Genomic DNA, 26,042 nt, shown 5'->3' on the forward strand with positions numbered 1-26,042 from the left:
GTCTTAAAATTAAATAACTAAAAAGAACTTGAGGTGTAGCTCAGTGGTAGAATGCCCCTGGGTTCAATCCCTAGCATGTTCAATCCCTAGCATCCCTAGCGCGCGCGCACACACACACACACACACACACACACACACCAAAAAAAAAAATCAGTGCCTGGTTACTATGCCTGTCAGGCATGTAGTCTCAAAACATATGATCTAAAATCAAGCAGGTAAGTAATGAGAGAATTTACCACACAGAATGGTAAGTGCTAGGATAGTTTTTATTACAAGAGGCAATGGATGCACACAGAAGAGGCTGGAAAAGGCAGATCAGAAAGAGAATTGCATAAGCTGAGACCTGAAGGATGATAAGAATAACTAAAGAAGTCTCTTGATTTGTACTTGAACTGCCACAAAATGAAATAAATATTGTCCTCTTTAAAGGGAAGACTTTGAAGAGATTCTAGTGAGGAAAAAAAATGGGGAGAATGGTAAATAGTAATTGCTCATATAGTGCCCATTATTACTAAAAAAAAAAATGCTATCTTAAACTTTATATATCCTGTATTTGTCCTATTTTCAGTAAAATATAAAACATTTCTTAGGGATGGCAAAAAATTAAGAGATTTTAATTTCCCTCTCTCCTTTCCATGGTATTATAATTTTTCATTGCTTTCAGTATCTCCTACTTTGGAAGTTTCCAGGCACCTAAACTCCAGTTAGAAACTCTTTTTTTTTTCATTTTTTAAAAAAATTTAATTTGTTGTATATGACACCAGGATGCATTAAAATCCATATTACATATATAGAGCACAATTTTTCATATCTCTGGTTGTACACAAAGTAGAGTAACATCCTTCATGTCTTCATACATGCATTTAGGGTAATGATGACCATCACATTCCACTGTCTTTCATACTCCTATGTTCCCTCCCTTTCTTTCCCTCCCTCTCCTTTTCTCCTTTGCCCTATCTAGACTTCATTTAATCCTTCCATCCCCACCCCCCAAGCATATTATGAATCAGCATCCTTAACTGGGTACAGTGGTTCATGGCTGCAATCAAGCAGCTAGGGAGGCTGAGACAGAAGGATTGCAAGTTTGAGGCCTGCCTGGGCAATTTAGCAAGACATCTCAAAACAAAAAGTAAAAAGTGCTAAGGATGTACCTCAGGGGTAAAGCACTCCTGGATTCAATTTCCAATACTGAAAAAAGAAGAAAAGAAAGAAAATCCTTATACATATTTTGTGTGTAAATAACACGGCAAAATTGAAGTTTTAGAGAATCTCAATAGAGAGATTATAGATTAAATAAGGACAATAGGTACCAAATTCCAGAGAGAGGCACTAGGTCAGGATTTACAGGGTAATTGACTCTTGGACTTTGAAGGTATGAAGCAGTAAAGGAGAATAGGATATTAAGAACTTCTACCCCTCCACCACTCCACGAGTTTAACATGAGCCTCTGCAGAAGGACCAACACACTTGACTGGCTAGCTGCTCTGACAACAGAAGCGAAGAGGCTTCTGCTACACTGACTTCAACCTACTGCACAAAGAAATCTTGAGGGTTTCCATAGATTAGATATGAGCCACACATTTACATATATTCAAGAGACAGTGTGAAATTATCTTAATTTCTGTTCAGGAGGACTGCCTAAATATTGTAAACACATCTCAGCAAAGAGAAGCTAAAAGTATCTCAGGATTCTCAGGGACTGAGGAAGGAATAAATAAAAGCAATCAGTTGAAAAAGAAGTGTATTTGCCTAGATCAAATAAAACTGCAGATGAGAGCCCCCTAGTGATGATGATCTCCAAAGAACTCCAAAGAACCAAAAATAGTGTGGAAAGAGTCAGTTTAAAAAATCTAACACATTTAGGGCTGGAATTGTAGCTCAGCGGTAGAGCATTTGCCTGGCATGTGTGAGGCACTGGGTTTAATTCTCAGCACTATATATAAACAAATAAATTAATTAAATAAATATCCATCAACAACTAAAAAAAAATTTTTTTTAAATCTTCTATGTTCAAGCCAGGTATGGTGGCGCATGCCTGTAATCCCAGTGACTCAGGAAGCTGAAGCAAGAGGATTGCAAGTTCACATTCAGCCTTAGTGACTTAGTGAGGCCCTAAGCAACTTAGTGAGACCCTGTCTCAAATAAAAAGTGCTGGGGATGTGTCTCAGTGGTTAAGTGCCCTTGGGTTCAATCCCTTATACAAAAAAAAAAAAAAAAAAAAAAAAAAAAAAAAAAAAAAAACCCACAAAAAACAGCAACAAAAACCCTGCCACATTCAGAAAGCAATGTTAGAAAATGTAACGGTAATATTGCCCAATAAATTTTCCTTTGCCCTTCTTTACCCTCCCTTCCCAGAACTCTAATACCTAAGGGATCACTAACCACAAGAGCAAATCGGAAAAGTAGGAACAGAAGCATTAGACCAGAAAAGAGAAAAGAAGCTGCCCACGTCCTCCTTTGACTATAAACTGAATGGTCTAAGTTGAAAGAAGGGAGAAGCCTCAGCTTTCTGGATATTTATTTATTTGGCGCTAGGGATTGAACCCAGGGCTGCTTTACTATTGAACTATACCCCCAGTCCTTTTTTATTTTTTAACCTAATATAGGGTATTGCTAGGTTGCTTAGGGACTTAATAAATTGTTGAGGCTGGCTTTGAATTTGTGATCCTTCTGCCTCAGCCTCCAGAGCCACTGGGATTACAGGCATACACCACTATGCCTGGCTTAATTTTCAAAATTCTTTGTTTAGCACATTAAATAATTCTTTGTCCTAAAAAAAAAAGGCAATTCAGACTCTAAAACTCCTTGCTTCCACTGGAATGATTTCCAGTGGTTTATGAAAAACTGATTAAACAGAATTTGGAAATGTAGAACCACATGATCACCTTACACATACTCTTTATAACTCTTTAGTGTATTCTGGGATATAAGCACCTAATTTACCTCAAATTATTTTTGCATTTGTTTTGAGACATGGTTTCACTGTTGCCTAGGCTGGTCCCAAACTCATAGGCTAAACTGATCTACATCAGCTTCCTGAGCTGCTGGGACTGCAGGTGTGCACCACCAACTCTACTAATTTACCTCAAATTGGATCTAGGTATGATAACTGCATTTAAAATCTTCTCATTGAATCATAATGTGTATAAAAGTATTCTACAGTGGTCTTTCTGGTACTTCCATTAACAAATCCCTAAGGGTAGAATTCAAAGTGGACCTATCTAGTATTAGATTAGGCTTATGTTATTATAACTAATGGTTTGTTTATTTGTTTGATATTATTGGTGACATCTCCAGGCCTATTAAGAGAAACACTAGCTAATGCTGAGTTTACCTGTAAATGTACATTTAACTGGTGTGAGTCTAAACTCACACCAAGAACTTAACTTTTGGTACTACAGGAGAAAGTCAAATTAAGGAAACAAAAGATATATAACCAGCTGGGTGTGGTGTCGCATGCCTGTGATCCCAGCAATTTGGGAGGTTGAGACAGGAGGATTAAGACAGGAGGATTGCTAAGGCCAACCCCAGCAGTTTAGTGAGGCCCTAAGCAACTTTGTGAGACCTTGTTTCAAAATAAAAATAAAAAGAGCTGAGGATGTAGCTCTGTGGTAAGATGCCCTGGGTTCAATCCCTGGTATAAAACAAACAAATACACACACACACACACACACACACACACACACACACACAAAAGTCCAATTTCCAGAGTATTCCCAGTCCTATATTTACTCTTTACTTACTGTGATTGAATGGATGCGAGAGATTTTCTGAAGGTAGACTGAATATCTAACTGTAGCAATCTAGGAATATCTGGGTACCCACCCAGTTGGGCCCACAGTGAATGTATTGACATCTTCTCTGTTATTGGGTAGCTTGATGTAGACAGATCAGCATGCCACATGGCTTTCATCCAATCTTCTTGTCTGCAAAATCAAAGATCGTTAAGTGAAAGTGTCAAATGCTTTGAGTTCCATAGTAATCAAAATGAGCTTACTCTCCCCTCTTCTCTTCACCACTACCTTGTTCAGTTATGCCCTCCCCTTACACTGAGGACCATATGCTCACTATGACAGATAAATGGATAGAAAAACAGAATATGCTGATGTAGTTAACAAAGCTGCATTTCCATGACTGTACCTACCAATCCATTTTTAAGCTACCTTCTTAGTGTCATGAAGTATGGAGGCCATATATCGTTTCCTTTTTCCAAAGCTCCTGCCTGGCACGGCACAGCCATGTGATCCTAGCTACTTGGGAGGCTGAGGCAGGAAAAGTTTGAGGTAAACCTCATCAACCTAGCAAAGCCCTGTCTCAAAAAAAATAAATAAATAAAATAAGAAGGGCTGGGGCTGTAGCTTAATGTCCAGTGTTCAATTTTCACTATTTTTTTAAAAAAATATTTTTTTAGTTGGACACAATACCTTTATTTTATTTATTTATTTTTATGTGGTGCTGAGGATCAAACCCAGGGCCTCACATATCCTAGGCGAGCGCTCTATCGATGAGCCACAACCCTAGCCCTCAATTTCTACTATTGCAAAGGACAAAATAAATAAATAAATAAATAAACAAGGGTTAAGGCTTCTAAGTTTCCTTATTAGATATGGTTAAAATAATCAGTTTCTTAGCTATTTTATAAGGTACTCAAAATTAGGTGTTAAATATTTTTAAGTAAAAATAGACATAAATAAATCTCTTGTTAAATTAGCTAAGGAAATTAATACTCCTGTTCCATATCATAATTATAGTGAAACAGAAGCTGTTGGGCATAACTTTAAAAAAGCATTTTGTTTCACAGAGCAACCAAACAAAATTTAACATCAGTCTTTCTACCACATACCTAAATTTCTTGAAAGCATCAGACTTTTTTTCCTCTTCAAATAGTAACTCTAGGAATGGCTGTTGGCTAAATTCAGTAGATGTAGGTATTTGATTTTTGTCAATGATCAAGTGGATAGGGAGACTAAGATTCAATTTATACTTCTCTTGGAGCTGAAAATGAATACATAAGAAAAAAGGAATCAACTTATCGCTTCTAAGCCTTTTGGCTTAGATCCAGCGTTTAAAAAAAAAAAAAGGAATCATGGGATGAAAAGGCCAGAATTTTAAGAAGGTCTTCTAAACTTACCTTAGACTAAATTATGAGTACTTCTTTCCTTTGGATTTGCAAAGCCTCTTCCTCCTCCACCCTATCTTCAACATACACAATTTCAGAGATGGCAGCTATGTTATATAAAATCCTTGATGCTACTTAAGTGCTAACCCTAGTCCTCTCATTTCCAGGCTTTGGATTACTTGCTTAATTTATCTGTACCTCTTTTTCTTATTTCTTTTTTTTAATATTTATTTTTAGTTATAGGTGGACACAATATCTTTATTTTATATTTATGTGGTGCTGAGGATCGAAACCAGTGCCTTACACATGCTAGGTGAGCACTCTACCTCTGAGCCACAACCCCAGCCCCTCTTTTTCTAAAACAGGGGTGATAACACAGGATTGCTATGAGAATTGTATAACATACATGGAAGCACTTTATAAATTGTGATGCATATGCAAATGTAATGATAGCTAACTAACATTTAGTGAATACTTACTGAATGCCAGACACTGAGATAAGTACATTCCATATATCAGCTCATTTGGTATTTATAAAAAATTTATGAGGTAAGTACTATCATTATCCAAGTCTTACATAGGGAGAATCTGAGGCTCAGAAAACTCAAGTTGTCCAAAGTCACTTAGGTAGTAGTAGCAAAACTGAGTTGAACCCAGTCTAATAGCAGAGTTAACCCTCTTTTTGGGGGGAGGGGTTGTACCAGGGATTGAACTCAGGGGCACTCAACCACTGAGCCACATCCCCAATTCTATTTTGTATTTTATTCAGAGACAGGGTCTCACTGAGTTGCTTAGCACCTCGCTTTTGCTGAGGCTGGCTTTGAACTTGGCAATTCTCCTGTTTTAGCCTCCTGAGCCGATGGAATTACAGGCTGGACCACTGTGCCTGACTAGAGCTAACCCTCTTAATCACCACCCTGATTCAGTCAAGGTATTTATTTATAATCTACCCTCTTAACACTTTTGCTTTAGTTCCTGTCTCTTCTTTATGCCTTGATACTCATACCTCATCATGTGGATTCTGATGTTAATTACCCCAGATCCTTATTTATCCTCTGAAATGCCTTAGACATTGTGATTCTTGTTAGAAAATTCATGTTACTGCCAACCTATCTTGCTTTACTCCATGTAGGCTAACCATATTTGCCAAATCAAAACTTGGGCTATATTCATTTTTTAAACAAAGAACTATAATATTTAAAATTAGTTCTTCTGGAAAATTTAGAATATTTGATTTGGATCAGCTATGATGGGAAGTCTCACTATACCTTCCATTTTCCAAATAATTTACATTTTGTAAAGCAATTTTTTTTTAATCCTGAGCCACTGGGATTATAAACCTGCAGCACCATGCCCAGGGTCAATGTTTTGTTTTTGTTTTAATTTTGGTATTTGGGATTGAACCCAGGGGCGCTTAACCATTGAACTATATCCCTAGCTCTTTTTACTTTTTGAGAGACAGTCTTACTAAGGCTGGCTTTGAATGTTGCCATCCTCCTGCCTCAGACCCCTGAGTCACTGGGATTACAGGTGTGTACCACCATGCCTGGCTAAAGTAATCACCCCGCTAAAGTTAATGAAAGAAAAGGATATATACATATAAAAATATTCCTAGAACTCCAGGAACATTGTGCTAAGAACTTCCAAGCACATAATCTCAGGACAAAGAACCTTTTGGAAGGTCATAGTCATGCCCCAAAGCATATTGATTGTTATCAAAAGGGTTTTTGGCACATAATGAGTAAGATGCAAGAGTATAGAATCTTCTGCACCTGGTACTATGTAAGTAAGTTAAACCTTTATCTTCTTTGTAAATTCATTAAAATTGGTTTCCTGATAGTTTTGAGTAGAAAAGTAACCACTCGGAATCACATAGAAAGCAATGACTTCAAGAGGCAATCTATAGGGGCTGGGGATGTGGCTCAAGCGGTAGCGCGCTCGCCTGGAATGCGTGCGACCCGGGTTCAATCCTCAGCACCACATACATACCAACAAAGATATTGTGTCCGCCGAGAACTAAAAAAAATAAATATTAAAAAATCTCTCTCTAAAAAAAAAAAAAAAAAGAGGCAATCTATAGGCTGGTGGATGTGTATTGACTAGGAAACAATTGAGCATTTTAGGAAATCTCTCCTATTCTCATCTTTTTGTCATCTAGAGATCCAGCAAGTATTCCTATTGTCAAGTATTCACTGAACTTCTAAATTGGGATAGTGGGTTAGATGGTCTCAAGATATATGTCCACCCAGAATCTACAAATGTGTCTTTATTTGGAATAAGTGTCTTTTGCAGATGTAATTAAGAATCTCAAAATTAGATCATCCTGGATTAATTGGGTGTGTCCTAAATCTAATGATTTGTGTGTGTGTGTGTGTGTGTGTGTGTGTGTGTGTGGTGCTGGGGATTGAACCCAGGGCCTTATGCATATGAGGCAAGCACTCTACCAACTGAGCTATATCCCCAGCCCTGACATGATTTTATGAGTCAGAAGACACACTGGGAAGAAGGCCATCTGAAGGCAGAGATTGAAATTATGTAAGATAAGGAATGCCAATGATTGCTGACAGCCACCACAATCTAGGGGAGAGGCATGGAGCAGGTTTCTCCCTCAGAGCCTGCAGAAAGAACCAACCGTATGACACTTTGACCCCAAGAATTTCTAGCCTCATTCCTGTTTTAAATTATCAAGTTTGAAGTAATTTGTTACAGCAGCCCAAGGAAACTGATATACATGGTGCTTTCAGGTAAATGTTGTTTTCAAAGATTACCAGTTTTATTCTTGTTTACAACACACTGGAGAGAGAGAGAGAGAGAGAGAGAGAGAGAGAGAGAGAGAGAGAGAATGAAAAACAGGTTACCTGGCTAAATAAGGACATCATGTTCTTCAGGCACCGACTTCGTTTCTGCTCTAGAGATTTCTGCTTCTCAGTCCAGACCTGCATCACCTTTTTCTGGTAGTCATCAATTCTGCTCAGCATGATGTAGAGGTTTTGCATCTCATAATCTTTCCCAGTGTTTTGGATAGTTTTTAATTGCTTAATTATGTTGTATCTTGAAAAAAAATTGACAAGAATTAGATTAATATAGTTACTGAGCCTAATTCAGCAAACCTGTGCTCAGTTTCCTTGAACTCTCATCACGTCTAGTAAGTAGAGAGGTACGGAATGAGATGGGAGGCTTATTTAATAAGACCTTAATCTAGTTCCCTATATGAATAAACTTTCAGAAATCCATATGGCTATAAAATTTGCATGAACACATCACAGAGTTTTCTAGAGTTATAATAATGTTGCTTAATATTATTTCAATATGTAAAAATTTTAATATGCCTATTTGTAATAAAAATTACCCTAGGAAACAAAATACTTGTTTTAGTGTTCATATGTATCTTACACATAGGAGGTATATATAACACAATTATGAAAAAGGCAATGTCCATGCCTTCAAAGCATTTACAACCCAGAATAGGAGAATATAAATTAACTGAGAAATAAAAGCAAAAAGTAAACAATTTTGACAAGAGAAATAAAGAAGGCTTTATTGGAAGGTGTCAAAGGGATCTTCTTCTTTTTTTTTTTTTTTTTTTTTTTTTTGGTGATGCTGGGGATGAACCCAGAGGTGTTCTACCACTGAGCTACATCCCCGAGCCTTTTTATTTTTATTTTGAGACAGGGTCTCGATACATTGCCTCAATGATCCTCCTTCCTCAACTTTTAGTAACAGGATTACAGGCATGTTGCCACCTCACCCAGCTTAAATAGGATCTTGAAGAATAGTCATAAAAAATATTCTTCCTTCTGTCTCTGTCTTTCCCCCTCTCTCTATAATGTACACCACCACATTTGGTTTCCTAAGCAGATGAGTCTTGCCATTCCCATTCTACGGGAGAGAAAAAGAATCTCTTTAAAGTTAAGCAATTTTTCTAAAGTTGCAAAATTAATAAATAGCAGATTTGGGAAGCAAATCCAGATCTTCTCTTTCTACAATAACGTGTGTTGTATGTGTTTGTGTTTGTGTGTGTGTGTGTGTGTGTATGTGTGTGTTGTGTTACTGGGGACTGAATTCAGGAGCCCTCTACCACTGAGCTAATTCCCCAGCCCTTTTTATTTTTAAAATTTTTGAGAAAGGGTTTTGCTAAGATGCTGAGGGTTTTACTAAATTGCTGAAGTTGGCCTTGAACTTGCTATCCTCCTTCCTTAACCTCCCGAATTACTAGGATTATAGGCCATCACACCTGACTGCAAAAATAATATTTCTTGAAGTGTGGATCCTGACACCTGGACTAAATTATTTGAGGGACTACCCCAAACATTTTGAATAAAAAATTTGTTAGTATGTTTTATGAATCTATATTTAAACAGAATCTGAGGGATATCTTGGAAGTTTGGAAAACAGAACACTGAAGAACGGAATAAGGGGAATCCAGGTTGAAGGAATGTTATAAAGGCTCAAAAATGAAAGCTACATTTTTTCAGTGGTAAATATTCTGAGATTGTTTAGACCATAGATATGTTATGAAAGGATTATAACAAAAAATGAGACTAGAATGGTTGGATTATTAAAGATCTTCAAAGGTATATCAAGGAGTTGTTATTTTTTTGATAAGTGATATAGACCTATCAAAGATTTTTCTGAATATATATATATATATATATATATATATATATATTCACTCAGGTGAATCAGCAAGATTTATCTGAGGTTTTTTTTAATCTCTATAAAGTAACTTTTAGTTCTTAGGTCTCTTTGTGGGTTAATACTTTGGAACCTACTATATATGGATCATTTAATAATTAATTATATTTTAATTTTCTAATAAGCCTCTTTTTCACATCAGAGTCTTTTTCTTTGTCTTTTTTTTTTTACAATACCTTTATTTTATTTACTTATTTTTATGTGGTGCTGAGGATCAAACCCAGGGCCTCCCATGTGCCAGGCAAGTGCTCTACCGCTGAGCCACAATCCCAGCCCCTTTTTCTTTGCCTTTTGAGATTAGGCAGTCCTTTGAGGTTTTCCTCCGTGATTTTTCCTTTTGAAACCATATCACATTACTTGGAAAAGTTTAGTTTTTTCTAAACTTAGGAATTTTATTGTTCATGCATTTTTAGAGAAAATTAATTTTAATAATCTGAATGTTTAGTTCAGTAGTAACTGATTAAAGTCTGCCATTTTCCCTCTCTATCATTGTTTTCTCTTATATTTATAAAACAATGTTCCCATCCTAAGGAATATTTTTTATGGAATATATTTTATATTTTCTGAATATCTAGTATGGATCAATTATTATGTTAGAAACTTTAAAATTTTTATTTAACCCTGTCAACTATTCTTTGAAGTAAATATTATTACATCCATTTACAAACAACATATTTGATTCTCAAAGAGGTTCATAGCTGAAAATTTGAGCCAAAATCTCTTTCTGAAGTCTACATTTAAAAGAAAGTATGATTCAGATTTGAGCATAAAACTATTACAGTTTCCTACTTCAAGGAAACACAATATAATATTTAGTATAGTATAAACATTGGAAAAAAGATTTTTTATAATGTTTTAGTTATACATGGAAACAATATCTTTATTTTGTTTATTTTTATATGGTGCTAAGGATCAAACCCAGTGCCTCACATATACAAGGCAAGCACTCTGCTACTGAGCCACAACCCCAGCCCAGAAAAGGGATTTTTAAAATCCAGTTCTGCCACTTACTAGTTGTGTAACTTGGGCAAATAGGATGAACCCAATTCCCCATCTGCACCTTAAATGAATAATATAAAGTTTCTATTTATTGTAGATGCTTTATAACCCCTGTAGGTACATAAAAAGTCTAAATTATTTATCAAAAATTTCTCCTCAACTATGAAATATTTCTCTTTTTTTTTTTGAAGGGAGAGAGAGAGAGAGAGAGGGAGAGAGAATTTTAATATTTATTTTATTTTTTTTAGTTATCGGCGGACACACCATCTTTGTTTGTATGTGGTACTGAGGATCGAACCCAGGCCGCATGCATGCCAGGCGAGCGCGCCACCACTTGAGCCACACCCCCAGCCCTGAAATATTTCCTTAAACAATCCTAGATTAGACAAAAATTGTTTCCTTTAGTCTGTCAGTTTTTACTATTTCAAGAGTGCAGTTTTCTTTACTAATTCTACTAACTGGTCTGACATGAATGGCATGGAATTATGCTGTTGAAATATTTCCCTAAATAGGAATTCTGTAAGTCAGTAGGAAATATTTGACTGGTAATTCCACTGTCATCTTTATATTCCTTCAAAACTTTTAGGTGGATGCCATCTGGTCCTGCTTATGCTTCTGAGTAAAGCTTTATTCTCCTTAAATCCATCTTCCATATTATTGGCATTTTAATTCCCTTGTTAAGAATTATTTGGTTTATCCTCTACAATGTACAGCATGAAATACATGCTATTTAGGATTCTCTTTTATCTGGCTTATCTTTCAGTCTCCCCACCCCAGCCCACCCCACCCTTTTTTTTTTTGGTACCAGGGATTGACCTCAGGGACACTAAACCATTGAGCCACCTTCCCAGCCCTATTTTGTATTTTATTTAGAGACAGGGTCGCACTGAGTTGCTTAGTGCCTTGCTTTTGCTGAGGCTGGCTTTGAAATTGCAATATCCCTGCTTTCTCCTTTATTTTATTTATTTATTTTTATGTGTGTTGAGGATCAAATCCAGGGCTTCACACATGGTACGCAAATACTCTACCACAGAGCTACAGCCCCAGACCCTCCAGTCTCATCTTTAGCAACATCTCCTTTATTCTGTGTTCAACTGCCTTTCTTTGTTCTGCTATACTCTCTGACTTCCCTGTCTTACTGGTTCTTTAAGAGACAATTCAAGGGTCCAGATTCTCAGAATCTGTACCTAACTATACCCTATCCTGACTCCTCTTCTGTACACTTTGTACAAATGCCATAATTGTTATTTCTACATCATCCTACATAATCATCTTTTCGTGTGGTGTGACTATCTCTGAATAGACTTCGAGATAGGAATTACGGCTTCTCCATCTTTGTAGCCTTCCATCTCCCACACCTTGGGCCTAACAATAAATAGCTAATATTCAAAAAATGTAGATGAGGGTGGGGCTGGGGCTGTAGCTCAGTGGCAGAACACTTGCTTAGCATGTGTGAGGCACTGGGTTTGATCCTTAGCACCACGTAAAAATAAACAAATAAAATAAAGGCATTGTGTTAGTCTACAACTACAATTTTTTTTTTAATGTAGATAAAGAGGAGACAGGAATAGGGTTCAGGAATGGTGGGATGAAATTGACCAAATTATGCTATGTACATATATGAATAGACCACAGTAAACTTCACTTTTAGGTATATCTTTGAAGTGCTAATTTTAAAGAACTGTAAGTAAATAGAAGGAAAATGACTAGAGGAATGAGATTGGGAGAGGGAGGAGCAGAAGGAAATGGGGACTAAAGTGGAGCAAATTTTATTCCATACATATATAATTATGTCAAGGGCTGGGGTTGTGGCTCAGTGGTAGAGCGCTTGCCTAGGATGCGCGGCCCTGGGTTCGATCCTCAGCACCACATACAAATAAATTTTAAAAAAGGTATAAAAAAAGAGGCATATATAATTATGTCAAAATGAGATTCATTTTAGTCGTTATAGTACTGTAGGATATACTAGGTATATGTTATAGCATATAATGCTAAGGTATAGTACAACATTATGTATATCTACACTGCACTAAACATTTAAAATGTTGATGAATCAAATGAGCCTATCTAGTAATCAATCACATTTAGTATCTTTGAGGATTTTCCTCAATATCTAAAGAAATGAGATGTCTCAGTATCATCTGGGCTAGTTTTACATCTTCACCATCATCCCTTCTTTTGTTTATTTCACTGATCATATGGTAACACAGTCCTAGAACTATATTTTATGCCGCAGTCCGGCTTTTAGCATTTAAATACAAAAATCTTCCTTCACAAAGGATTCTACAAAACTTGTTTTATTCAAAAATAGCTTATATTACTATAATACTTCTCTTACACATAGTATTAGAATTATCTTCACCCAGCCATCCTTGTTAGAGAACCGATAATCGGTCAATATTTTATTCTTTTTACATCTGTTGGTGACTTTTGTTGCCATTTGTTTGTCATTTGTTTGTTTTTGAGACAGAGTCTAAATTGTCCAAACTGGAGTTGAACTTACACTCCTTCTACCTCAGCCTGCCAAGTAGCTGGGAGTATAGGCAGACACCGCCATGCCTGGCCTTCTATTGATGATTTTATTATGGTAGCATTAAATATTTTTTTAATATTTATTTTTTAGAAGTAGCTGGACACAATACCTTTATTTTGTTTATTTATTTATTATTTATTTTTATGTGATGCTGAGGATCGAACCCAGGGCCTTGCACATGCTAGACGAGAACTCTACCACTGAGCCACAATCCCAGCCCCAGTAGCATTAAATATTAAAGAAGAGTTTTCTGGAAAAAAAAATGACCCTGAATGGGATTAACATTATAATTGTATAAAACTAATTATTATTATGAAATATTGATCTGCCACCTCCAACCAGTGTGGGTAACTCAGCAAAAGAGCTGAATTAAGATCGCTCGTGTGAATTTGCAGAGACACAAAACAAAACATAGACACAATTTACCTTTATATAAGCTTCAGGGCAGCTTCCCCGGCTCTTAGCCTCAGACTCCCCAAAAGGGAGAGCAAGAGAAAATCACAAGAGGCTGATGAGAAAGAGGGAACACGTTCGGAAATGGGTTTTTATTGGGGGAACTCTTGTTCTTAGAAAGTTCTATCCAAAAAACGGCAGAATGGGCAGGAGTACCAGGGAACTGGTGAGTTAACTCAACCCTAAGGGCACACCCCACTAAGAAGACCTCCTTGCTATTCCAGCAGGCCTCAGACAAGGCCACAACAAAAGCAGTGGTTGGCCAGGGCCTGAGGCATCAGGACTGGAAGCGGTGGTCATTCAATGTGGCTCCCTACATTGATCCATATATTTCAGTTTTTTGTGATTTTACTCAGATAAGTTCATGTCACTTAGTTCTTCAAAATCTTCAGTAAATCTTGAACAAACCAGTTGTCATATAGTGTCAAAGAATTCTCCCAAAACATTACCAAGCCTATATAATATTAAAAGTGAAATCTGCAAACCTCAAAAGAACAGCTAAATTTACCATTACTTAAACTGTTCCAGAGCACAAAAGATAATCTTTCACATTTTTAATGATGCAAACCTAAAAATCAAGCCAAAACACGACAAAGATATGACCAGACCATAAGAAGTAAGCTACCTGCCAAACTTACTCCTAGTATCAATGGAAAAAATCCTTAATAAAATATTATAGAGTCTACGGTACTTTTAAAGAATGATACACCAGGAACAAATAGATTTATGCTAAGAATGTAATGATGGCTTAATGTAATTGAGTATGTTAATAGATCTAAGAAATAGATCCTGTGAAAATGAAGTATTAAAATCACACTTCATGCTGAGCATGGTGGCACACAACTGTAATCCCAGAGGCTTGGGAGGCTGAGGCAGGAGAATCATAAGTTCAAAGCCAACCGCAGCAAAAGTGAGGCACTAAGCAACTCAGTGGGACCCTGTCTCTAAATAAAATATAAAAAAGTGTTGGGATGTAACTCTGTGGCCAAGTGCCCCTGAGTTCAATGCCTGGTACCCCCCAAAATAAAAATAATTAAAAAATCACACTTTGGGCTGGGGATGTGGCTCAAGCGGTAACGCGCTCGCCTGGCATGCGTGTGGCCCGGGTTCGATCCTCAGCACCACATACCAACAAAGATGTTGTGTCCGCCGAGAACTAAAAAATAAATATTTAAAAAAATTCTCTCTCTCTCTCTCTCTCTCTGTCTCTCTCTCTCTCTCTCTCTCTCTCTCTCTCTCCCCCCTCACTCTCTCTTTAAAAAAAAAATCACACTTCACAAAAAGTTATTTGACAGATTTGACAAAACTCAATATCTGTCATCATCATCATCATTTTTGGCAGTACTAGGGATTAAACCCAGGGGTGCTCTACCACTGAGTCACATCCCCAATCCTTTTTTATATTTTATTTAGAGACATGGTCTCACTAAGTTGCTCAAACTGGCTTTTTTTTTTTTAAGAGAGAGTGAGAGAGGAGAGAGAGAGAGATAGAGAATTTTTTAAGAAGTTTTTTTTTTTGAGAGAGAGAGAGAGTGAGAGAGAGAGAGAGAGAGAGAATTTTTTAATATTTATTTATTTATTTAGTTTTCGGTGGACACAACATCTTTGTTGGTATGTGGTGCTGAGGATCAAACTCGGGCCACACGCATGCCAGGCGAGCGCGCTACCGCTTGAGCCACATCCCCAGCCCCTCAAACTGGCTTTGAATTTGCTATCCTCCTGCCCTAGCCTCATGAGCTGCTAGGATTACAGGCATGCACTTTTAAATACTCTTTAAGATAAAATTTTCCTGGGAAACAAAACAACATAAGGCCATGGAAATATACTCTTAGTTGTTACTCAGGGCAAGTGAAATAAAAAAAGATGGCCTTGTAGCTGTATCACCAATATAAATTTATTTTTATGGTTTATTATGTTGTTATTTTCGTGGTGCTGGGGGTGAAATCCAGTGACTCACATATGCTGTACAAGTGTCCTACGACTGAGCTATACCTCCAGTTGGATGTCACCACTATTTTAAAGTACTAACCAATAAGGTACTAACCAATCCATAGGCAAGAGATTTAGATGTTTAAAATTATTATTTGCAAATGAAATTGAGATAGGGATTTAGGATAAAGAGAGAGAAATATTGAATCTTAAAGGAAACACCCACAAGACATTGAGATGTTAGAAAACATAGTTGTAAATCTCGAGCAACATGCCCTTGTAAAATGAGGAAAATTTGCAAGTGCAGAGAAAACTGGCATGAAATTGTGCAGATCCACTCTGGATCCCCCTTCAGTCTGGCCCCTGATATATCCCTTCCATAAATATTAAACCTTCAGCCCACATCAGAGCTGCTTCTCAGTTATTTTTCTAATATTTAAAAAAAAAATTTAGGAGCTGGGGCTGGGGCTCAGCAGTAGTGCACTTGCCTGCCATGTATGAGGCACTGGGTTTGACTCTCAGCACCACATATAAATAAATAAAAGTCTATCAACAGCTAAAAAATTGAAACAAAAATTTTTAGTAGTTAATGGACCTTTATTTTTAAAATTTGTTTATTTATATGCAGTGCTAAGAATCAAACCCAGTGCCTCACACATGCTAGGCAAGTGCTCTACCACTGAGCTACAACCCCACCCAGCTCATGCTTTCTCTTGAGATAGCCCATATTCACCCTTGAATAAATAAACCTCTCTCTATGCCTTTGTCTGACTCATGATGAAAATTTTTTCTGTCACATATGCCAAGACCCCCTCTGGTCCTGAGTCGTCCCCGTCTCTTCTGGGAACTCCTTGGACACTTCTCCAAAGACATCTCTTCTCCTGTGACATCTCTTGGCACTCAAATGTGAGGCACTGATTTTGTATTAACAAATATTTTCTGTCTTGACTATGACTTATTCTGTTAGTTACTGTAGCTATAACACCCTCCCCTCCACTTCCAAAGATCAAAGAACATAATCTCCATCTACCTCATTTGCCATCCCCTTTCTTGGGTGACTGGAAAAAAAGGCCATGTAAATTCAGGTGGCACTAAGATGACAGCTGAGGCCATCCTAGGGATCTGGTGAGAGTCCGAACTCTAAAATTGTGAAGGAGATCAGTGGTCATTTTTAAAGCCCTTTCTCTCCCTCATGCTGCATAGTGGGAATCATATAGGTTTCTCAGCCTCTGTGGGACTTAAACAAGTATGTTCTTACTTTTTTTCTTCCTCCTTTCCTTGGACTAAAGCCCTTTTCTCCCTTAAGAAGATGAATGCTTATTTATAAAAGCACCTAAGAAATTCAGTAGAATGAATTGGACATAACTTTCCTATGTTCATATATGAATACATGACCAAGAATGGGAAGTTATACTCCATGTATGTATGATATGTCAAAATATACTCTACTGTCGTGTGTATCTAAAAAGAACAACAAGGGCTGGGGATGTGGCTCAAGTGGTAGCGTGCTTGCTTGGCATGCGTGCGGCCCGGGTTTGATCCTCAGCACCACATACAAAGATGTTGTGTCCACCGAAAAATAAAAAATAAATATTAAAATTCTCTCTCTCTCTCTCTCTCTCTCTCTCTCTCTTAAAAAAAAAAAAAGTTAAAAAAAATAAAAAGAACAACAAAAAAAGCATCTAAGATAGGAGAGTCCCTGAGGCCAACATACCTTGTTCCTGGTGGGTCAGAGGGAACATAAATTGCTTATCTGGAAAATGCATAAGAGGGATTGGTCTCCCAGTGTCTTGAGTACTTCTTCATTTTGATTCACCTGAGACACATTGTTGGAAGGACTTAACCTTGATGTGAAAAAGAAGCTACCTCCTCCATTAATCACCACAGTCAGACCCAATACACTTAGTGGCCAGTCTGACTCTAAGATTCTGCTATAAATCTCTCAGTCTTAAGTTTCAGCTAAAACTCAAATTCTGAGGGAGACCTCTTGACCTCACTCCCTTTTTAAAAATATCTTTGTACAGGTCTCACTTACATGCACCAGCTAAATTATTCTATCTAGGGGCTGCAATTCTATCAGATAAACAAGGGACTTGTAAAGAGGTGATGCAAAGTTTGTGCCCTGTCAGGAGTCATGATTTACCTGTAGCCTTGAGAGATAACAGTTTCTTAGGCCTGCAGGCACCAGCTCTAAAGTCTAAATTCCTTCATTCTTACCGTGGTCAGATAACTCAGTTGGGGGAGGGAAATAGTTAATCTCACTTCCCCCTTAATTAGGAAGAAAAAAGAAAAATGTCAGTTTTAAAATGAGCCTGCAATTTTCAGAACAGTGAGGGTTATGTTCCAAACATAAAGCAGGCCCCTGTTACATGAACAAATTTTTAATTAAAACTTAGCTGACTTTGTCTTATCTCAAAGTGCTTCTAAGCTCTCTACAAGGTTTTTGTGTCCTTGCTATTTAAATAATGATATTCTAAATTCTTAAGTGCACCTAGATTATTTGAGATTTTAGGGATGTTCTTCTTTGGATGTTTTTCTTTTTTTTCTTGAGGTGTAGGTAGGGGTTATAAAGTACCCTGAAAACTGCATAACAGGAACAAGGACATTCATACTGCTGATAATTTGCAGACAATTTGGGACAGACTTGAAGGTCTGGTCCTGATAGACACAAAGTATACCCCAAAGATAAAGTATGGGACAGACTTTTAAAAAAGTTTGATCCTGGTTGGGAACTCAAAGACTACCTCAAGTCCTGTTTTCTTTCCAGAAAACTACATTGGAGGTTATGGGTAATTTAGGGTATATCCCTGAGAACTCACCCCTTGGGTGCATATTAAGCAATTGAAATTAGTTTAAGACAGAGGACTTAAATCAATCCCCCCCCCCCCAACGACTTGGTCCCAATATAAATTAGAGAATGGAGGTTTGTTCTGTAAATGGGAAAAATAGATAGAGATCTGACTATCTGGGTTTCCCCCCTTCCCTCAAACTGCCTGTAAAAAAAGGTGGGGATAATTAAGCCACAGGAGGTAGCACACGCCTGTAATCCTGTCACCTGGGGAGGCTGAGCCAGGAGGAGTTCAAAGCCAGCCCTAGAAATAGGAGGTGCTAAGCAACTCAGTGAGACCCTGTCTCTAAACAAAATACACAAAAGGGGGCGGGGGTGCTGGGGATATGGCTCAGTGGTTGAGTGCCCATGAGTTTAATCCCCGGTACCCAAAAAAAGGCTAATTATTCAAAGATGTTATCTTAAGCAGCTTTTCAATGGCTAACTCTCAAACTCTCTTGGGACTAAAGGAAAAAGCAAGAAATCTTTTCCTTTAAAAGATTTTTTTAAAAGTAAAATAAACAGTAATGATAGCTGACATGGATCTATCTCATGGATGGACAAGTGGCCACCTGAACCATTGATTCAGTGTCCGGACATGATTGATAGATCTAGCCCCAGCTATTGCCAACTGTACATATCTTCCCCTTCACCCAATTGGGAATGTCAGTCCTGATTTGCTTCAGTTTCCTCTCTGGGTGAAAGTTGGTGTGTGGGACTGAGGAAGGCTTGAGACAATTAAAGGCAGCTGACCAGGGCCACTCCCCAGTGCTGCATGAAGATCTCAGGTCCAGAGTCTGACCCCAACAGCCCTAAAGGGTACCAAATATCAACCACAGTCTGTTCTTTCTGTTACTGATTGACTTGGCCCCATGGTGGAGGGCACCCTCATTTGATGAATCTTGGATCTGAGATTAAGTCTTAGTCTGATCTGAGGACTTTGGGAAAGAGGTGACCCATTCATTAATCCCCAGAGCATGAGCTAAGCAGTCTCTCCCTCTTCAAAAATACTTCTACCTGGTGTCTGCCTATTAAACAGGGATCCATTAGGTAAGATTACTGTAATATAACTTCATAATTAGACTGCCTTCCCTAGACCCTCACGAGATTATTTTTTTCTTCTGTATTCCCTTTATCTGGTAGGAAAAAGAACAGAAGTTCTGTTTCATTTTATTAGAGTAAACTATCCTTTATCTCTCCTAGTTCACAGAGCCAAATTATTTACTTTCTCTATTGGGGATATCACCCAGAACACTAATGGGCTTTCTTCCCACTTTAATTGAGGAGCATAATATGAAATCGTGTTTCTATGAGTATGGGGACCCAAAAGGACAAAGGGAACATGTAAGAAAGTTTTTAAAGGCACAGTTCGATGGCAAATATCCTCCCTTAAACTAAATAGTTATCAAGAAGTTAGTATCCGGGGCTGGGGATGTGGCTCAAGCGGTAGCGCGCTCATCTGGCATGCGTGTGACCTGGGTTCGATCCTCAGCACCACATACCAACAAAGATGTTGTGTCCGCCGAGAACTAAAAAATAAATATTAAAAATTCTCTCTCTCTCTCTCTCTCTCTCTCTCTCTCTCCCCTCTCTCTTTAAAAAAAAAAAAAAAAGAAGTTAGTATCCTTCATTCTGAGTGAGGCCCAATTGCCCCCTCCAGTACCCCCACCAACATTTATTAACTAATGATAGGCTCAGCATAGACAGACTAGGATTCATTATAAGAAAGGCATCTAAGAATTTCATGGGCTTCCAGGTTAACAAGTCACACAGAAAGGGTAGTTAGTCTAAAAGCTTGCATCTTTTTCATGGCTACCCATGAAGGAGGAGAGAAGTTATTACCATGCTGGTAAGGCAGCAGTTAAGTCCAGAGATCATGGAAGGAGGGATGGAAATTGCTGACCACTAGAGGCTCCAGAATCTGGGAGACATCACTTAGCCAAAGACAGAGGCTCCAGAATCTGGGAAATGTTCCCTAGCCAAAGAGACAGTTTCCATGGCACAGGTGTCCATGTTCTGTTCCCTTTTGTTCTTTTTGGTTGTTGTTCAGAAGGGAGCCTTGGCCTCAAAAATAATACCAGGGAACAACCTAATCATAGTTGAGAAAATGGAAATGCCTGATAATTTTCTGCATCCAAACCTAGCCTGATTACCAAGTAGGAAAATAGAGAAATAACCTCCAGAGGGAAACATAAACTATAACACCACACCATAAGAGACTGGTTTTACGAAAAGGAGACAGATAAACATGATAAAAAAAAAGCCCTATGTATGAGTTGTTGCCTTCCATGTTCAAAACAGCAGCTTTCTCTACTCTTTAACTGCCTATCTGATACACATCTAAAATGTAAGCCACATGAGCAAGTGCCCAAATCAGTTTAAGACCAGAGAAGGAAAGTGTCACTTTTAAATCCAAGCTACTATGGGACATAAAAGACTGTTTTCTCTTTTATTGTGCTCTGAGATTCTGCTCTCTCAGTAAGTTCCTCCCTAATGCTAAAGAACGGGAGAGATTTGGAAGACAGAAAGAAATAAAGAGAAGGGAAGAGGCTACTCCTTCAAGCAGATGTCATTGGATGAATAGAGAGATCTAAATTTAATCTCATTCTCCCACCAGTCCTTGAGAGTCACCCTCTTCCCCACTGCTTGTGGAAATGGTTGGTAGAGTATATCTTAAGATGCCAGTGAGATACAACATATTTTAAGGACACTATGAGAACTTGTTTGTAAAATATATTTCTGAATTAGATATAATGAATATATTCTATAGAAAACTCTATCAATTAAAGTTTATTCTCATTTTCACATCTTTTTTAAAACGATGTTTAATATTTCATTATAGGTTTTTTTTTTTGTGTGTGTGTGTGTGTGTGTGTGTGAATGTGTGTGGTGCTGAGGATTGAACCCAGGGCCTTGTGCCTATGAGGCAAGCACTCTACCAACTGAGCCAAATCTTCCACCCCATCATTTTCACATCTTTATACATAGTGTTTTTAAATTATAAAAAGTAGATACCCCATTTACACATTATATTAACTATGTTCAGTTTGGCCCTTATGGTTGTTAAAATTAACAAAATCATGACTTCAATATTTTATAACTCTGAAGAAAATATAAAAATTTAAATATATTAAAATGAATGTGTGGAACTGAGGAAAGCTTGAGACAATTAAAGGCAGCTGACCAGGGTGTAAGTTTGGATATAAAAGTGGGTACCTTATTGTCTACAGGCAGTGGCAATAGAAATCATTTTTTTAAAATGTGTTTCTTTTTTAAATTTATTTTTTAGTTGTAGTTAGACACAATACCTTTATTTATTTTTATGTGGTTCTGAGGATCAAACCCAGGGCCTCTCACATGCTAGGCAAGTGCTCTACTGATGAGCCACAACCCCAGCCCCTTAAATGTGTTTTTTTAAATTTGTTTTCTGTATCCAAACCTGGCCTGATTACCAACTGGGGGAATAGGAAAATTGTCTCCAGAGGGAAACATAAAATATAACACGTTTGTCTATAGCATCTAACATAAAACCTTCTAATGAAATGACAGATTGTCAAATATTGGTAAAAACAACAACAACAACAAAAAGAACAGGAGAGATAGAAGAGATCTGGAAAGGCTAGCTGTGCTAGCTCCTCAACCTTTTGAGGATGCTTAAGAGGTCTGCATTCTATTTTGGAATAACACAGCAGGTATTACCCCAAATCACTGAGATTCAGCTTCAGGAAGCCGATAGGATAAACCTGGAAATATCAGGGGACACCCTGCTTCTGGAGGGGTTTCCTCTTCTCTCCTCAAAAGTTGGGCATAGGGAAGGAAAATTGAAAGATCCCATATGTACAAGTTTTCTTTACCTTGAGAACCTTTTTCTTTAGGAATTCATGAGCTTCCATGTCCTTTAAATACCTGGACTGACTCTATTCTGATCCAAAAGTGATCTCTGGTCTGATGGAGATGTTCTTCATGCTTCTTTACTAGAGTAATTACGGCCATGCAATTTTTTTTTTTTTCAGAACTTGTGCTCTTTTTTTTTTTTTGTTTAAGCTCATACTTTTTGTGGTAAATTCACATTTTTTTAAATTTATTTTTTAGTTTTAGGTTGGCATAATGTCTTTATTTTATATTTATGTGGTTCTGAGGATTGAACCCAGTTCCTCATGCATGCTAGGTGAGCGCTCTACCACTGAGCCACAACCCAGGCCCTCCCCCCACCCATTTTGTTCTGCTTAGTCTTGTTTTGTCTAATGTAGAGTTTTTATTTTTAGCTCTATCTGTTTTTTCTTTCTTTCTTTTTTTTTTTTTTAAAGAGAGGGGGGAGAGAGAGAGAGAGAGAGAGAGAGAGAGAGAGAGAGAGAGAGAGAATTTTTAATATTTATTTTGTAGTTCTCGGTGGACACAACATCTTTGTTTGTATGTGGTGCTGAGGATCGAACCCGGGTCCATGCATGCCAGGCGAGCACGCTACCGCTTGAGCCACATCCCCAGCCCCACCCTTTTTCTTTTTTAATTTTTGTTTATAAGATTAGTATCTGCCATACTAAATAACTGATTTTCATTTTTATTTTTCATCTGTTCCTTTCCCTAGAATATAAGTAGTTTGAAGTCTTGAATAATACATGACAGAGCAGACATTGATGGAATTAAAGAATGAATAAGCGGGATGGGGATGTGGCTCAAGCGGTAGCGCGCTCGCCTGGCATGCGTGCGGCCCGGTTCCATTCTCAGCACCACGTACAAACAAAGATGTTGTGTCCGCCGAGAACTAAGAAAAAATAAAAATAATAAGCTAAGAATACAAAAAAAAAAGAGGCTTTAATTTGGCTGTTAAGAATTAATGCATTCATGTTTTAGATACTTACTTCCCTGAGTCAGGAAAATAAGCTAAGACAGACACTTTTCTTTTTCCATAGGTACTGGGGATTGAACCCAGGGATGCTCTACCTCTGAGCTACATCCCCAGACCTTTTTAAAATTTTTATTTTGAGTCAAGTTCTTGATAAATTGCCCAGCTGTGCACTTGTGATCAGGAGGCTACTCAGCCTCATGAATAACTGGTATTCCAGATGTGCACCACCACACCCAGCTCCAAATGGACACTTAATAACCTGATTCAGATTTTTATATCCAATATTTCCTATTTATCCTCTGTTCCAAGTTTTGTTTTTTATAATTTCTTCAGAGAAAAGGCTAAGAATAACAAGTTCAAAATAACTATATCTCAAAGTACTACTATAGAGTAGCCACCTAATATTACAAGAGCATGTAATTATAATTATTTATCTTTTTTGCACAAAAAAACCCTTTTTTACTCTCTTCAAGGTGGCATTTTGTCTGAGATAACTGCAATGGATATTGATGAACATCTCCACTGGATAGCACAAATGCAGATGTTACCAGAAATGCTAAAAGCAATTGAGAACAATGTCAAGACACTGTATAGAATCGGTATAATTTTTCTTGAAGAAAGGAGGAAACAAAAGACTAGAACACGTAAGGGTACTTTAGTGACTTTGGAAATAGAATTTGACTTTTTTTGAAAACACACCTTTATTGAGGTGTAATTTCATACTGTAAAATTCATAATTGCATAATTATTTTCAGTAAATATACATAGTTGTGCAGTGATTACCATGATCCAATTTTAGAACATTTCTATTATCCCAACCACAGCACCAGACAACCACTAATCTACTTTCCCTCTCAATAAATTTGCTTTTCCTGGATATTTCATATGAACAGAATCATATAGTATGTGGTATTTTATGCTTTCAATTAGCATAATGCTGAAAAGCCATGTTTCAGGGCTTATTGATAGTCTCTTCTATTGCTGATTGTATATGGTTTTTTGGATATAGCACATTTTCTTTCTTTCTTTTTTTGGTACTGGGGATTGAACCCAGGGGTGCTTAACCACTGAGCCATATCCCCAGCCCCACCCCCTTTTTTTTTTAAAGGAGAAACACAGGGGACTCCTGTCCCAAAGCCTGTGATTCTTTTTTTTTTTTAAAGAGAGAGTGAGAGAGGAGAGAGAGAGAGAGAATTTTTAATATTATTTTTTTTTTAATTCTCGGCGGACACAACATCTTTGTTGGTATGTGGTGCTGAGGATCGAACCCGGGCTGCACGCATGCCAGGCGAGCGCGCTACCGCTTGAGCCACATCCCCAGCCCTCTATCTGTTTTTTCTTCTGTCTTTTCAGAGGCCAATTATTCAAGGGAAAGCTCAAAAATTTTTGTTTTTTGTCAGTTTTTAATGTATATTTATGTGCAACTGTATAGCATATGTTTTGGTCCCAAAATTAGCATATAGATAAATGAGTGCTCATAAGTTAAATTTTAAAAAAGAAACAAATGGATCCAAGTGTGGGGAGCCATTCTGACACGTGATTGGGTGACTCCCGTTAAGGGCCTGAGGCACTCTGGCTGTGTCGGAGCTATCCCGACCCTTTCCTGATGAGAGAGCCCATCCGTGTGGGGGTGTGCGTGACCACTGACCCCGGAGACCCAATCACTGACCCTGACCTTGGAGTGCAGCCCCCCCTCAACCTTCATTGGATGGAATTCTCCCCTGAATCTCTTGTCCCCCAAATAAAAGGCTGATCCCCGGCGTGTTCGCTCTCTCTCTCTCCTGCTAGCCCAGAGTAATCCTCGCTGCCCTGCTGGGCGGCTGGAGGCGGGAATCAGGGAGGCGAGCCGTCTGGGACTTAGCAATGTAAAATAAGGTACTGTCTGTGTGTTTTATTTTGATCTCTTCTAACTAACTTAATGCCAGAACCTCATTAATGAAACCACTGCGCAGGCCGCGTGGTAGATCCAAGTGTCTTTTAGGTCACATGACTTAAGTCTTTAAGAAAAAGTTCAATTTAAATTGGCTAACCAGATAAGATTAAAGATGTTTTTCTAAGTGGTCAGGAATTCAGTAAAGTGCCAATTCCTATAAAATGTTTGAGGTTTAATGTCCATTGCTTCTAGGCTTTTTCTTCAGCAGGGAAAAGATGACTTATACTGTTAACTACACGAGTCTGATATTCTGGTTTTCATGGGTAACCTAAAGCTAATAATTTAAAAAAATGAATAAATTAGATTAACATAAATGGGATTAGGGCTGGGATTGCAGCTCAGTGGTAGAGCACTTGCCTCGCATACAAGAGACCCTGGGTTCAATCCTCAGCACCACATAAAAAATAAATAAATAAAAATAAAGATATTGTGTCCATATACAACTAAAAAATATATATATTAAATAAATAAATGGGATTAATCTTCATAAATGTGGGGTTTTTTTGCTTTCATAAATGAGGGATGATTTCCTTCTTTTTTTTGTTTTAATTAGTTACACATGACAGTACAATGATCTTGACATATCATACATTTGAATCAGATGGGATATAAATGTGTTTTTGTTAGAGGAGACCTCCGATTAAATTGCAAAGTTAAAATTACTACTAAAACATCAACTGCTAAATATAAATTCAAGTACTCTTTAGG

At 37.7% G+C, this 26,042-nt stretch overlaps 1 protein-coding gene across 1 annotated transcript in view; it reads right to left on the reverse strand.

Moving 5' to 3' along the window:
* Window positions 1–104: 104 nt before the first annotated feature.
* FAM186A (family with sequence similarity 186 member A) overlaps window positions 105–26,042 on the reverse strand; it is a gene marked incomplete at its 5' end in the record, with an annotated part of 61,375 nt that continues 35,437 nt past the window's right edge. The window contains 3 exons of the mRNA XM_081310825.1: window positions 105–3,926; window positions 4,844–4,995; window positions 7,978–8,170. Of these exons, the coding sequence (XP_081166951.1) occupies window positions 3,740–3,926; window positions 4,844–4,995; window positions 7,978–8,170 (532 nt within the window). The 3' untranslated portion in view covers window positions 105–3,739. The remainder of the gene's footprint in view (window positions 3,927–4,843; window positions 4,996–7,977; window positions 8,171–26,042) is intronic.

This window comes from Spermophilus citellus (genome assembly GCF_964194105.1).
Source record: "Spermophilus citellus genome assembly, chromosome: 10".
Taxonomy (NCBI): Eukaryota; Metazoa; Chordata; class Mammalia; order Rodentia; family Sciuridae; genus Spermophilus; species Spermophilus citellus.